This window comes from Epinephelus fuscoguttatus, linkage group LG12 (genome assembly GCF_011397635.1).
Source record: "Epinephelus fuscoguttatus linkage group LG12, E.fuscoguttatus.final_Chr_v1".
Lineage (NCBI taxonomy): Eukaryota > Metazoa > Chordata > Actinopteri > Perciformes > Serranidae > Epinephelus > Epinephelus fuscoguttatus.
Genome location: NC_064763.1, coordinates 19,694,179 through 19,709,467, shown reverse-complemented (window position 1 = coordinate 19,709,467; position 15,289 = coordinate 19,694,179). Strand labels below are relative to the sequence as shown.

At 42.3% G+C, this 15,289-nt stretch overlaps 1 protein-coding gene across 1 annotated transcript; it reads left to right on the top strand.

Moving 5' to 3' along the window:
- Positions 1 to 389: 389 nt before the first annotated feature.
- si:dkey-250d21.1 (uncharacterized) lies at positions 390 to 15,087 on the top strand. The gene is made up of 11 exons (XM_049593129.1): positions 390 to 774; positions 4,128 to 4,248; positions 6,108 to 6,215; positions 6,319 to 6,355; positions 6,526 to 8,327; positions 8,438 to 8,468; positions 8,777 to 10,542; positions 10,672 to 10,720; positions 10,876 to 12,674; positions 12,782 to 12,818; positions 12,960 to 15,087. The coding sequence occupies exons 1-11, from the start codon at positions 680 to 682 to the stop codon at positions 14,489 to 14,491; spliced, it is 7,377 nt and encodes a 2,458-aa protein (XP_049449086.1). The 5' UTR covers positions 390 to 679; the 3' UTR covers positions 14,492 to 15,087.
- Positions 15,088 to 15,289: the final 202 nt, after the last annotated feature.

The window sequence follows — 15,289 nt, the reverse complement described above, 5'->3', positions numbered from 1 at the left end:
GTACTAACAAGGTGTACCTAATAAAGTGGCTGGCGAGTGTATTTATCTTTTTTCTATTTGTTGTTGCATTTTTCTGTCAAGAGTGGTATGAGTATTGCTGTTTGTTTACTGCTTTAAATTTTAATCTGTTGGTGTAACAAAAGAATGTCCTAAATTGGGGTCAATAAAGTACTATATCCATCTGTTTCGTCACACTGACACAATAATTAATTGTCAGATATGCTAACAAGTACATTAGTTGATGCCTGGATGGTGCATATCGCTAAATTTTAAAAGGAATTAGCACAAACCAGTCGACACAGGGCGGTTACAATGAATCAGGAAGTGTTTTATCTTGACAATGAAACTCTTTGGCCGGAGCCGACGGTGCCATCCTGCCCTCTGCTGGTCAACGTGTTGCACTGCACGGTCCAGTTCCTGGTTGATGGGATAACACGCTTTCGGCGACTCTTGGCTCACCACGCAACATCAACTTTTAAAAGCATGGAATTAGTGGGTTCTTAGTTCACCAAACAGACGTTAAGCGAGAACAACATTGAAACCCAACTGTGTCGGTTGCAGATTTCGCCCGAGGCATGACTCTGTAGACTCTCCTGCAGGTTTGCTCACAGTAGGCTTGCCAGCTTGCAACCGCCAGCTAAGCTAGCTAACTTGCTAGCTAGCATCATTGCAGTCCAAAATGACTGACTGCTGCGCCGCAGCGAACTGTGATTACCAGCAAGGGGGATCCGAAAACTCCCCTCCACTCTTCAGCTTCCCCTTGGACCCGGAGCGGTAAGAGTTGTGCTTATTTCATTGAGATGTGGGTGTAAAAAAACGAGCCAGTGAGCATGCAGAATGAATGTGTTAGCTATCCACTGTTAGCACTGGCGTTAGCTTAACATCATGTTGGCTAACAGTGACACAACTCTGTCGAAAATGGCGCAGACTAACGTTACTCTTGAAAGAAAAGTCCGTGTGAAACAGACTCCGCTCACTCATTCAGCCTCGGAGACCGACACTGACTCATGATATTAGCTGGTGTCCGTTTGTCTTTGTGTTCAGGTGTGTCTCAAACCGACAGAAACCATAGTTTAAAACTTTTTGTGCTGTAATTTAAATCGCCATCGGTATACACGACACCTACCGTCTCCACAGTGCGGTAACATTAGTAGGAAAACTGATGTTAGCTTAGCAAAATAAAAACACCTCCTATTTATAGAGCTGACTTTGCGTTATTGTTGCTTTTGCGTACAAAATTGCGTTTATACAGTGGAGTCAGGTTGCAGCACAGCATACTGGATATCAATGGAAACTAATATTAACGTAGTTTTAACAGGTGATGTCCCTATGAATAAATAGCAGTCTAGCGCCCCCTTTATCAGACCTCCTCACTGGCTCTGTTCACTCTTAGATTCCGGTGCTATTGTGCAACCATAGGAGTGCTGTGTTGCATAAAAATCTATGCAACACAAGTAATTTAAGGACGGTGATTGATTGGCAGCTGCAGTTGAGCTTGCTGCATCACAGCTCACGAAATGCAAACCTCCCAGCCAAGACTTATAGATCACCAGAATATTTCACGTCCAGTCCCTGCAATGATTTTTTTCTCTTCCTCTCCTTTTGCACCCTGTGCTCGTTTATAATCTGTCACCAGCCTGATATTGTGTTAAATTTAGAGAGGTAAATCTCATTTGCTGGTGGGCAAATCCATCCAGCCTCATTCTGTGCATGCATCAATAAAATCAGCTGAGAGGGAGAGGAGGAATTTGTGTTATGAGAGCAAAGAGCTTGTGAAGTGGTGAAGGCTTTTTAGCAATATGTCACAACTTGGTACCTGTTTTATTAGCGCCAGCACTGAGGCAGTGTTTTGTTACAGATGCAGCTAATTAAAGCAGAATTGTATAAATCAAATCCATGTTATTGTTGCAGATATCACCTCTTTATCATGTGTGATGTGGTCATGCTCAGCGCTGCACAGTTAATTCAAATATTATCAGAATTGTAATATGGCCAAATGCAATATCCAAACTGCAGGAGGTGCTATTTTTTAATGTGTCACAGTTACCATAATAGATTAATTGAGATGAACAGATGATTGTGGTGCTGCAGAGATGAATGAATGCATGAATTCCCAATTTAATATTTAAATAATAAACAACAATCCCCAATCTATCTACCACCTTGTTAATAAATAAGTAATAAACCCAGTTTATTTACAGTTCAAGTACCATCCAGCGTTACAAAAAATATGCACTCCCCTAACACAACCTTTCCTTATCTATATATCTGCCACAAATATGGTTGTTTTTTTTTTGTTTTTGTTTTTTTGTTTTTTTGTAAAGTGTTTTTAATTGGTTTATGTATGTGCTTTGTTTCAACTCATCACGCAGCTCGTTCCACAAGCCAACCCTAAACAGGCCCCGGCCTTCAAATGATATTCCAGATGTAAGCAGGGTTGGAAATTAACTTTTTGTCCACCTGCCACTGTGTCTGGTGGACTCCAAACTTTACCAGACACTCAATAGATTACAATAGATTAATTTCCAACCCTGGATGCAAGGGAACGTGCTTGTTTGATACAGACTCTAGCAAAAATCACACCACCATCATCATTTTTATAATTTTTTAATTAAAAGATAAATAAATGAAATTACCATTCCCCAGAAAAATGCAAGGCAATTGCAGTATCTGTAAAATAATCAAAGTACAATATATATTTTTTTCTTTTTCATATCGTGCAGCCTTAATGCATGTGCAGCAAACATCAGACGCATCTCTCACAAACACAGTTGTCTATAAATGTTAGTCTAAAAATGTATTTGAACTAGTATCTCCACATAGCAATTTGCACATTTAGTAAAGGGAGTTCGTGAGTTAACAGAACTCCCTCTGCACAGCCAGTCTCAACGATCAGGTGTCGGTCGGCTGCAGGAACATCTAAGATAAAATCGTGAACATAAACCACTGCGCACCGAACTGAATTGCTGTGATTTTATTAAGAGCGAACAAAGCGTTTCGCCCATGGCTTCTTCAGGCTTGCTCAACAGGATCACACGAGCACTCACAGGCATGCTAATGGGTCACATGACTTATTTCACTTTTCTTTTTCAGTATTTTTTCTTTTACAGTCTTCAAAAACATTCAAACAAAATTCATAAAGAGTACAAGAGTTACAAGAATAATATGTGATGTAACCTCATCCTATTACGTAGATGACTGAGACAAAGATTTTATAAAGAAACAGACTGCAGGTCCGATACAGTGGTTTGGACCAATGCAGTAATATAATGTATGCAGTAGGGCTGCAAAGATTAGTCGACTAATTGACTATTAAAATAATCGGTGACTATTTTAGTAGTCGACTGATCAGTCTGAGTCATTTTTCATAGAAAAGTGCTATAAAAGTCCCCCAAAATACTCTTATTGCAGCTTCTTACATTCAGATATTGGCAGCTTTACACACTCTCCCATGACGATAAACTAAAATCCTTTGGCGTGAGTATGAAACAAGACATTAGATGACATCATTTTGGGGTTTGGGAGAGACAGACCATCATTCTTCAACATTTTAACACATTTTTCGATAAAATGATTAATGATTAAATTAAACTTCGACTAATCGAAGAAATAATCGACAGATTAGTCGACAATGAAAATAATCGTTAGTTGCAGCCCTAGCATGCAGACAAATGTGATAACAAAAAAAAAATGTTTTTCGCTCAGTAAGCATGTTGAACTCTCTGAAATAAGATGAAATGTCATTGAATGAATACTGTAGCTGTTTTTTTCTGTTGAAGTTCTTGGTCCTTCAATATTTTATAACCTTACAAGCCCTAGCTCAAGCAGTCCTATCAGTTGTTTATAGGGTACAGTTCAGACCTGCTGCTATGGTGACATTTTAGTAATGCAAAGATTCGCCATGCTCACCCATGTTAGGCTGTTACATCACAATGAACAGTGTCTTAATTAAAGCAGACTGTTTCATCAGCCTTTGAGAGCTCATATCTGTTCGTCAGGTCATTATTTAGCACATTTAGAACACAGAACATTCTTGTGCAAATTTTTTGCCTAATGCTTGGTTTAATTATTGAGTCTATGGCTGTGACCCCGACAACAACTTATGCCTTATCCTGCTGTTTTTTCAGATGCAAACAATGGCTGAACAACTGTCACCGCCAAGATTTGGCATCAGAACCTCCTGAACAGTTGCATAAGCTGTACAGACTTTGTGCAAAGCACTTTGAGCCCTCTGTGATCTGTCGTCAGGTAAGAATCAAATCTGTTGCCAATAACCTTTTTGTAAATGTTTCAATAATAATAATAATAATAATAATAATTATAATTGTAATTTTGACCTATTTTTTTGTTATTAGAGCCAGACTAGTGCTGTTCTAAGTAAGCAAATACTGCAGGCTAATAACACTTAATATGCTTTTTCACAACTGTATGTAAACCTGGATTACCTGTTTGTTAGGTACACCTAAACAGTCTAGTGCATTTTAAAGCAACAGTAATGATTCCTGTCTTTGAAGCTTACAGTGTCAAAAACCATAGGTGTTAAGAATATTAGAAACTCATTTGTGCATTCGATTAGTGTAATGCAGTGGCGTCACATGTAACTCGGTGCCTCCAGGGTCAGGCACCTGAATACATCAGTGACCTCCTCCATCCATGTATCATCGGTAGGTCCCTTAAGTCTACTGACAATGATCTACTGGCTCTCCCCTGCTCCAGACTCAAAACATAGGTGCTCATGCCTTTGAAGAAGTGGCTCCAACACATGAACTCTCGTCCATTAGGTTTACGGTCTGTGGCCTCTTTAGTAACTTAAAAAACAACTGAAGACCCATCTTTTCAAAATGGCCTTTGTCCCACCCTAAATTGTCTCGTGCTTGTTCCCTGGTATGTTTCTGCCTGAGGCCTCAGTAGCCTGTATTTGCCCTATGGTTTACTTTCTTTTTGTTGCTTTGTTTTATTTGTTATATTGCCTTTGTTTTTATTGATTATTATTGTTTGATTGCTTGATTGTATTTTGTGAGGCACTTTGTGAATTTCATATGTGTGAAAGGTGCTATATCAAATTAATTTTATTATAATTATTAGTAGTAGTAGTAGTAACACAAGTTGGTGGTTTTTAGTGCTACATTACTAATGTGATTGGGTTTTAAAAATGTTACAAACTTTCTTTTTTAAACGGCTACTGAAACCCTTTGGTTTATTAGACAGTTTGTCAGTGCAAAAATGGGGGTCATTGAAAGTCTTTTTTATTTTATAGCTGCACAAATCCTCAGAGTTAGTAAAGGTTTTGTTATTCAACATTTGTGTACTCAGTGCTGCTGTATATTTAGTTAGATTTCTTAAGCTCCATATGATATTGTGTTGACTAGTCAGTGGGGAATTCCCTGCTTCACATAAGCCCCATTTCCACCAAACACTTTAGGTACGGTACCTTTGGAGCCAGAAGTAACCCTTCACCGCAAAGAGATGGAAGTCTGCACCTTGTTTATCGTCCACGGAACGAGGTTGCATGCCGACATTTTCAGAACAAAATAAAACTGGCTGCAATGAGAGTCTCTCTCGATGGGGTATTTAAAATGTCATAAAGAGCTAAAGCAATGGTCATAGTTGTTACAGTGAAATTGAAGGTGTGTTGATGGATTCATGTCGTCAATTCATGCCTTGAGTAACATTACAAGTTAATGTTCCATCTTAAAAGTTGCCAGAGTCGGCCCAAGTTATTTTTACTCCGACTCCAGCTGCTGCGAGACGCAGCAAAACATCCGTTCAATCTATAGTTACAGTCTACTGATAAAACTCTCACAGTTCAAAACCAGCCACAACTCAGCCCTGAGCAGAGTGACCGTCCTCTATTGACCAATCAACAGACTGCAGTGTTCACAGCTCCACCTTTTAGTACCAGATCTGTGTGCTAGGTACCCCAACGGGGGGGGGACCAAAAGTGGGGACGGTACAGAACGTTTCATTGATACCATCCATAACTTTTCACAGTGGAAATGGAAAAAATCCGTACTGAACTGTACCACACCGTACTACTTGGTGGAAATGGGGCTATAGAATATTGAGGATTAGGATAAAAGTGGGATCCTCTGCTTATTGTTTTTCAGAGCGCTTCCAGTTGTGTCTTAAGGGAAGATGCTGTTCCAACAATATTTGACTCAACAATGCCTGTGAATAATCAATCAACCTGCAACAGGAAACGAGCTAGAGATCCTGTAAGTGTTATATTCAATCTTTAACATTTGTCTTCTGAACATTTTCTATGACACATTAAGACACTAGAATGCAAACCTTGAATTATCCTTTCCATTTACCTAGTCTGAAGAGGACCCCACGTCTGTGAAGAAAACAAAAGGTACAGTAACTAGTTCACTTCATTCTTGGAAAATTGTCTCATTTAAGCCCCTTGAGGTTTAGTCTGTGAGATTGTAATAGTCACTGCTGTAAATTATTATCCACTGATTCAATTAGCAGCTATTAAAATGATCTCAGGCTTTTACTCAGGTTTTTCCTCTTTCTCATCAGAAAACACAGCAACAACAGAAGTGACTGAGGAGAGGACAGAAGTATCTGGCGAGAACAGTGCAGCACCTGAACTGCAAAAAGAGAACCAAACCCAAGAGGATGTAGCCAACTCTAAAGCAAAAGAGACTCTGAAAGTCTATTTCAAGGAAATCCTGGCACTGACTGGATTCAGCATAAACGGTGCAAACATCAACACTGATGAGCCCATCGGAGGCGCGAGGGGACAGCAGGCTCTCAATCGTATCTGTGTGGAGAAAATTGACAAGAAAGAAATCCTCCAGTTTAGCGAAGACCTCATGCGTGAGGAGATCCAAAACAGCCTCAGACTGGCGCGATTCTTCTCCATTCTGCTTCAGGATGTGACAAGTATAGAGGGAAAGGAGCAGATCCCAGTTTTCATCAGGTCTGTCACAGTAGACGGGTTCCCACAGAAGCACCTCATTGGGTTCTTGCCATGCGACATGGATGCAGAGAATCTGTTTTACATGCTTCTCTCAGAGCTGCGAAACAAGTGGGGGCTGAGGATGGAGCACTGCAGAGGACTGACGTATTTGGTTACAGGAAGCATGTGTCAGAAAATGCGAGACCTTACCTCCAGGATTCTGCAGGAGTTCCCACAAGTAGTCCTGTCACCAAGTGACCCATATGCCTTCAACATATGGATTATTCGCTGCATGCCTGTGCCCTCCATTCAGAATGTTGCCAACACTGTAGAGGAGGTGGCCTCGTTACTCAGGAGAACACCAGAGCTGTGGAAAAGATTGGAGGGAAAGATCCAGATGACATATGGGCACGTAAAAGGGGAAGTGGACAGGATCAAAGCAGCAGTCAGCGAGAATTGGGAATATGGTACTGATGCCTTCCAGACCATGTTGGACATTCTGGAGCCATTCCTGAACTGCATCAATGAGATGATTTCAAAGGTAGATGAAGATACTGCTGAACAGATGGCCAAGCTCAAGCCAGTACTGAAGAATTTCAACTTCATCATCACACTTGTTGTTCTGAAGAACACCCTCTGTTGTGTGAGCATACTCAACTCGAGTCTCAGGGGAATAATTAGCATCAGCAGTACGTTGCAGTACACAATTTCCAATGCCTTAAAGCTGGTAAGCAAATACCAACAGGAGCTCGCAATATTCCACAGGAAATGGTTTTCAGATGCAGTTGGCAGAGCAAAGAAGTTGGGAGTGGAGGTCACTAAACCAGAGATGGACCAAGGAGACACAAATGAAATACCACTGGAGGACTTTTACAGAGAGACTCTGAGCCGGCCTATCTTGCAGTATCTTGTCGCAGAGGTGAAGAGAGTGTTCAGCACAGAGATGGTAAGGATTCTCCGATGGCTTTCGTTAGTGCCATCTTACATGGCTGACCACAATTTCAGCATTCGCAGGGACAAAGTAGCAGACGCCAACTTGAACAACCTTGCCAGGCCTGACACGTTCTACGAAGAGCTTGGTTGTTGGGAAGTGAAGTGGAGGCATGCGAGCAAGCGCAGAATCCTACCTACCACAGTGTTTGCCACGCTCAAGATTCCAGATATTGGGTTTTACCCAAATGTGCAGAGCCTGCTGCGGGTGTTGGGTACTGTTCCGTGTGTAAATGCAGAAGCAGATGTGTATGGTCAGTACCATATGGTACTTGAGCGGTGCCACTCATACCTGAGAGCCACGCCAGAGGACCAAAGAAAATGCAGCATGGCATATGTCTACGTGAACCAAGATGTGCATTTCAATGTGGAACAAATGGTGGAGTCATATACCCAGAAGCATCCAGACATCCTGCAACTGCTTCAAACGGTTAGTAGGTTCTCATTAGCAGAGCAATGTTGAAATTTCATTGCCCTCTTTTGTGATCAAACAACTGTTCTTGCTGAAATTACATTAAACTATGTGAATGTTTATTTCAGGATGATGACACAAAGGAGAAGCCTCCGCAAGGTGAGATGGCTTTGAAATTATTTATTTACCATTTCAGCATGCCACATTTTTGGTTAATGGCACAGCTATTCTATCACATAATATGCCAATTTAAGGAAATGTTGATCTGGAAATAGAGCTGTAGACAAATATATGGGTAGTACACACAATAATGGCTACATTTAAAAAGATGTTTTGGGATTAAATTAGTTCAGTTGAAGTAACTGGGGCAAAATGAAAATTTTTGTTTAACTACAATCTTGAATATGCACATTTGCTGATTTACTAATGCCTTTGATTTTCAAGACCACTCTCACCTCTCATTTCAGTGGCATCCCATGGGAACCATGCTGAAAAGGACACTGAAGAAGAGTTACAGTACATAAACCTAGAGATGGATGCTGAAAGGCTTGTGGAGATGAAGTGTGCGGAGACTGATAGAGAAGCTCTTAAATCTGCTCTGCAGGCTGCAGTGACGGCTGCATACAGCACTCAAAGCAGGCAAAACAATGAAGCTCTTGCTCACGAAGGAGAGGTCGAGTATGTGACCAAGTCTGAAATGAAAGAAGTTCTCACTGTGTGCGAAAACGCTGTCAGGGAGGGAATCCTCATGGAAGTGGGGACTTCATTCTTTTCCTTGTTCATCGACCGTGTTGTGAAGTTGGGGGAGAAAGACTATCTTCCCCTCTTCCTGAGGTTTGTGGACAGTTTTGATGTCATGCGATTGGAGTTGATGGGTTTTCTTGAGGCAGATCTTGACTGTGATGCCATGATACAGCGTCTCCATGAAATAGTAACAGTTGAGTGGAGTCTTGATTTAAATAACTGCAGAGGTCAAGCATACCTCGGCTCTGGTGATGTTTCCTACAAGCTGAAAGCCTTTGCCTGCAAAGTCCAGGAGACTCATCCTCTCGCTATAAGCACACACTGCTCTTCCTACTCTTTCAACACATGGTGGTCAAAATCCATCCCAGTGCCTGCTGTTAAGAGAGCCCTGGATACATTTGAAGAAGTGCTGATGTTTTTTGGCAGCAGCGCTACTCTACAAAAACAGCTAGACCATGTGATAGCTTTTGGTCTTAGAGAGAGCTATGAAAAGGTTCAAGAGTTACAGGGGAAGTTCTGTGCCCTTTGGCAAGAGAAGCACGATTCTTATGAGGTGTTTGTGCAGATGCTGGAACCCCTCGTTGAATGTCTGGAGAAGATCAAAAATAACCCACAGAGATGGAAAGCCTTTGTGTCTGACCAAGCTGGGGGACTCCTCCGCAAGGTAATGGAGTTTGATTTCATCATCGCTATGGTGGTCTTGAAGAATGCATCCTCTTTCACCAGAGAGCTAAGCGCGGGTCTCCAGAAGGACCACTTCAGTGCCGCATCCCAACTTTGCCAAATCAGTGGTATTGTGGCCACTCTGAACCGAGTGAAAACAAACATGAAGGTGTTTCACCAGAACTGGTTCGATGAGGCCTGTGCAATGGCACAGAGTCTAAGAGTGCAGATTGAAGTGCCTGAGAATTCTTTGCCAAGAGACGGCATGATTAAGCCAGTGGGTTTTTACAAAGATGGCTTGAGTGTGCCCCTAGTAGATAACCTCATCAATGCTGTGAAGGATCATTTTTCAGAGGACCACAAAGAAGCTCTGAACTTCCTCTCCCTAGTTCCATGCTCAGTCACAGTGAGTTACATGTTTGAGAGCTTGAAGTCAAAGCCTCCCCTCTACAGCAGTGACCTTCCTGATGCCGACAACTTCTTCACAGAGCTGTGCTGTTGGAGAGTAACGTGGAAGACCAAAGTTGCATCTGTGACCATCCCAGGCTCAATATTTCAGACGTTGCGCCTGCCACTCATGCAGTACTTCGGTAACATCAATGCACTGCTGAGGATTATGTCCGTGCTACCCAGCACAGCACTGGAGGACTGTGGTGTCGTAATGCGCCACAAGAAGTTCCAAGAGTACCTGAGAAATACAAATCCCAAAGACAGGTCCCCGTGCTTGGCTTTGCTGCAGGTGAGCACAGACTTCAGCAGAGACCTGGACCGCATGGTGACCCAGTGTTTGAAGGTTACTCCGCAAGCCTTGGAGGGTATATGTCTGGTATGTGGTTGTATTCTTTCATAAAAAAATGTCTGTGCTATATTTCTGGTTTATTCTTATTTTATTTCCTGTATTTTATTATCAATACGAATGCCTGACTAATTTTCATTTTCTTGGCTATATTTGCAGGACAAGGAATCCAAAAGTTTTGTCAGAAACTCTGAGAATAATATGGAAGGTATGTTGGATGGTTTTTTGTTTTATATGATTTACTAACAACTCAAAAGAAAACGAGTTACTAATGCCCATACAAAGTTATTGAAAGTAGCTTTTGCCTTGATTTAAATGATTGTCTTAACCAGTGTTGTGTGGTTTGTTTTTCTCTATATTTAGTTGATTGTGTCAAAGAGGAACCTGAAGAGCTTAAAAATCAACAATCTCCTGCCAAGATTGAGGACCAAGAAATGAAACCAGCAGATGAGAATGGGCACTCAGGTGACAATCGTCAGAGTTTGGCGACAGTATTCAAACTGGCTGCACTACTGGGGAAAAAGAATGGCAGTCTCTCTGATCTCTCAGAAGAGGACAGAGAGCTTTTCATCCAGGAGCTTAGTATTTGCCACTGGTTTGGAAATGAGAGCAAAAGCACACCTTCTATAGGTGATGATGAAATGGTGAACCTTCTGATAAATGGAATCCGAGATGTCATTCTCAAGGAAATCCAGGAGTCACCGTTCTTCTCACTTATCACAGACAAACCTGTAAAAATTGCTGACAAGACCCACCTGCCTGTTTTTGTCAGGTATGTTGGAGAATCTACCCCAAAGGTAGAGCTCATGGGTTTCTTACCATTTGATGAAAACTGTCACGTTGAGACACAAGCCACTAGACTTGCGAAGATTCTCACTGAAGACTGGGGCTTACCAATGTCTCAGTGTCGTGGACAAGCATTCATGCACTTGGGCTCAGGTTATCAAAGCCTGAAGAAAATGTCTCTGGATTTCCTCAAGAGTTATCCGCTCGCTGTTGTAACACCCAGTGAGTCTTGCGGCCTTGCCCATTGGCTGGCAGGAAGTGTGCCTTGCCCCTCAGTAGCAAAAATGTTGGACATCACAGAAGACCTGCTGCTGTTCTTTGACGAATCTCCTTGTCTGGAGGGACAGCTAGCGCAGGCTGTTGATGGGCTTTTGAATATGCCAAGAGAGGCCCTGGAGGAAATACCAGAAACCTGTTGCTCAAGGTGGAAAAAGAGAGAGGACTTCTTTGACATACTCGCTGACACATTAGAGGGCATCCTCAGCTGCCTGGATGCTGTTAGCTCTAGTGCAACAGGTGCCAAGTCAATGCATGCACAAGTTCTCTCCACCGCTCTGAGAAATATGGATTTCATTGTCACCCTAGTGATTTTGAAGAACGCCTGTGCTCCTCTTCGTAACTGTAGCACTGTATTCCGCTGTGGAAATCCTGCTGATATTCTCTGTGAAGTGGAAAAAATTCCCTCGATCATAGAGACTCTTAACAAAATGTTAGAAAACGTGAGCACCCTGCACTCCACTTGGTTCGAGCAGGCATTCCAGCTAGCAACCAAGGTAGCTCCTGAGCAAGTGTGCTTCTCAGAGGAGGCCAACAGCTATGAATCACCTGAGATATATTACAGAGAAAACCTTAGTGTTCCTCTCCTCAGAAGTCTCACCGATGAAATGAAGTACTGCTTCTCAGACAGCCACTTGAAGGCCCTGTCGGTCCTGTCGTTACTGCCCTCCTGCAATCCACAGCCCATTCTGTCAGAGTACACAGACAAGCCATTCAGCCTCTACCTTACAGATCTTTCTGAACCCGAAGCAGCCGAGCAGGAAATCAATGCATGGTCAGCTGTCTGGAGAGAGAAATACCAGGATGCTGCTCCTCCATCATCCATCGCTGAAACACTTGTCCATCCTGAGTCAAAGAGCCACCCAACTGTTACCTCACTGCTTAGGCTTGTAGCTGTCCTGCCTAGTGTCAGTATGGAGTGGGACCTGATGAAGACCACTCTGAATGCAATGAGGGATCTGTTGAAACACACTGTATGCAAAGGCAGCAGAAAGGATCATGTGGTGCTCCTCTTTCATTGCACAACACTACAGAGACTGCCAGAGGTCATTGAGAAGTGTATGGAGATTGATCCAGAGAGCAGACCATGTCTTTCCCAGGTACATTTAAAATAGTTTTAAGATAGATATTTGATTATTTGTCCTGTTGTATCCAAATATTATAGGATTTTTACAGCCATTCTAATCTGCACCACATATTTTTTTAGGTGATGGGAACTTTGCAAAGACTAAGGTTGGACAGTGGTAAGTCCATTCGTGGCAACTTGATTTATAAAAGCATCACTGTGTCTTTGATTCAAACAATGAGATGACAAAAATAACCATTTTGCTAGCGGGTGAATTTGTATGTGTGCAATCAACATGTATTTTTACTTTTCAAATCAGGTGTGGAGGTAAAACCGGCGGCACCAGCAGAATCACACTCCTCCAGTGTAGCAGAGAAGCCTGCTGATGGAGAAGTAAAACCTGCAGAAAGTAAAGTGACAGCAGAGGTAGCTCAAGGACCAAGAAAAGCAGTGTCTTTCTACGAGCCACAGCTGCGTGAACAAATCCTCAAGGAACTCTGGGACTCTCAGTTCTTTACAATTATAACTGAGCAAGCTGTTGAAATTGACGGTGAGATCTACATCCCGTTGTGCATCAGGTACTTAAACAAAGAGGACATCCAGTGTGAGGAAACGCTGGCCTTCATCCCATTCGGTGATGACCCAGTTGCCCTTGCAGAAGCTATTCAGACTGCCCTGTCTGAGAAATGGGGGCTGAACATGGAGTACTGTAGAGGGCAGGCCATGCTGAGTGTTGGTGAAGTAGGAGCTCAGATGAGGGCTGTAAGTTTAGCTATAGCTACGACATACCCCCATGCTGTAAGAACTGTCAGCTCTGCTTTGTCTCTTAATGTTTGGCTGGCTAAATCATCTCCCGTTGAAGAAGCAGCTGATGGAGCAGTTCTCGTAGGTAAAATATTACATTGGCTCACAGAGGATGCAGAACGCCAGAACAAACTGGAAGACATGATCATTCACGTATTCCAGCAGGATGAAGGAAAGGGCAACGAGCTGAGAGACAAGCTCATCAAAAACTGGGAGAAGAGTCATGACATGCATGAGGTGATGGCAGAGATTTTGGAAGCTGTCATGCTCTGTTTGAATGAGTTGAAAGGGGAGGGAAGCACTCCGAACCAGCAGCAAGCATCACAGTTCTTCAATGCGATCAGAAACTTTGAGTTTATCCTATCAACAGTGGTGCAGAAGAACATCTTGAGTGTAACTAAAAAGCTAAGTCAGTCTCTTCAGGGCAAACCCTTAGATATGTTACTCGCTGTGAATAATTTGCCTGATGTGAAAGCATCCCTCAGTAAACTGAAGAGCGATATTGACACGCATCACAAGGCCTGGTTTGAGGAAGCCACCACGCTGGCTTCTAAACTCGATGTAACAATGTTGCATTCAGTGCTTCTCGAGCCATTGAGTGAGTTTTACAAAGAATCGGTAAGCATGAAAGCTATAGAGCACTCAATAGCAGAAATTGATGACCTCTTCACAGAAAAGGTACTGGATACCTTGAGGTGTCTGGAGATTGTGCCTTACGCAATGTCCAAAGTAGAAACCAGCATTCTTAGTGGTCTTGTTTTCCGCCTGTATAAGGAGGACTTGCCAGATCAGGTCTCTCTTCACTCTGAGATGAGGTTGTGGAAGGAGCGATGGTTGGATCCCCTGGCAGGCTATCTCCCAACTACTGTGCTTGATACGCTCAAGACGTCACAGATAAGAAGTTTTGGTAACATTGAAACTCTCCTCAGACTCCAAGTCATCTTGCCGTTTTCAAGGAGGGAGAGCAACTTCAGGCAGGGAAAAAGAAGCTTACAGGAGTTCATACACCAGGAAAAGCGGTCCCTCACTGAGCTACATCCTCTTTAAGAGTTGCAGGTCTTCCTTCACGGCTAGCAGATTTGAGCATTGCGTTTGAGATGTCACCATCACCATACTTAGGAACTAACGTGTCTCAACCCCAATTGAGGTCCCAAGTTCTGAACTCAATATTTCTGTGTACATTATTGATCTAAATTCTTTGAGATTTCCTTTTGTTGTTATCCTGCAAACCAAGCCCTATGTTATGTTTTGGGTTTTTTTATTATTCTGTAGTTTGTACAGTTGTACTGCCCAATGGGACCAATGTCTTGGCAAAAAAAAAGCAATGCTTGTGTGCCTTGATGCGAAACGAATAATTCACCACATGTATCATGATAATTCAGATGTTGAAAAATGTCCCATTGGCGTTGACTGACTTCTGTATCGCTGTCATGAATTCATTATAAATGATTAAATTGCACCCTTACCTTTCCTGGGCACAAATAGAAATGGTTAGTTCCATCATGTCTTCTGATGATTTCTCATGTTTCCTGTCTCTCTGCAGGAATGAATTTGCTGTAAACGTATCTTTTGAAAGAATGTTTCCTTAATAGGAAAACCTTCATATATATTTGTCAAAAAAGTAATAAAACGCTCCAAAAAGATGTTTGGCTTTTGTGTTTGGCTTTTTTCCCCCTCAAGCTAGATGTGCAATAGGCTTTCATGTGTTGTCAAGTCTAGTCCTGTCTGTGAGTGAACACAAGATGGCGCAGTGGGGCTGTAATTTGTCTTTGGAGGAAATAATTGAATCAGGTCAGAAGTGCCACTCTAAATAGGTGAATGTGCAGTAGCTGGTAATTTTAAAGC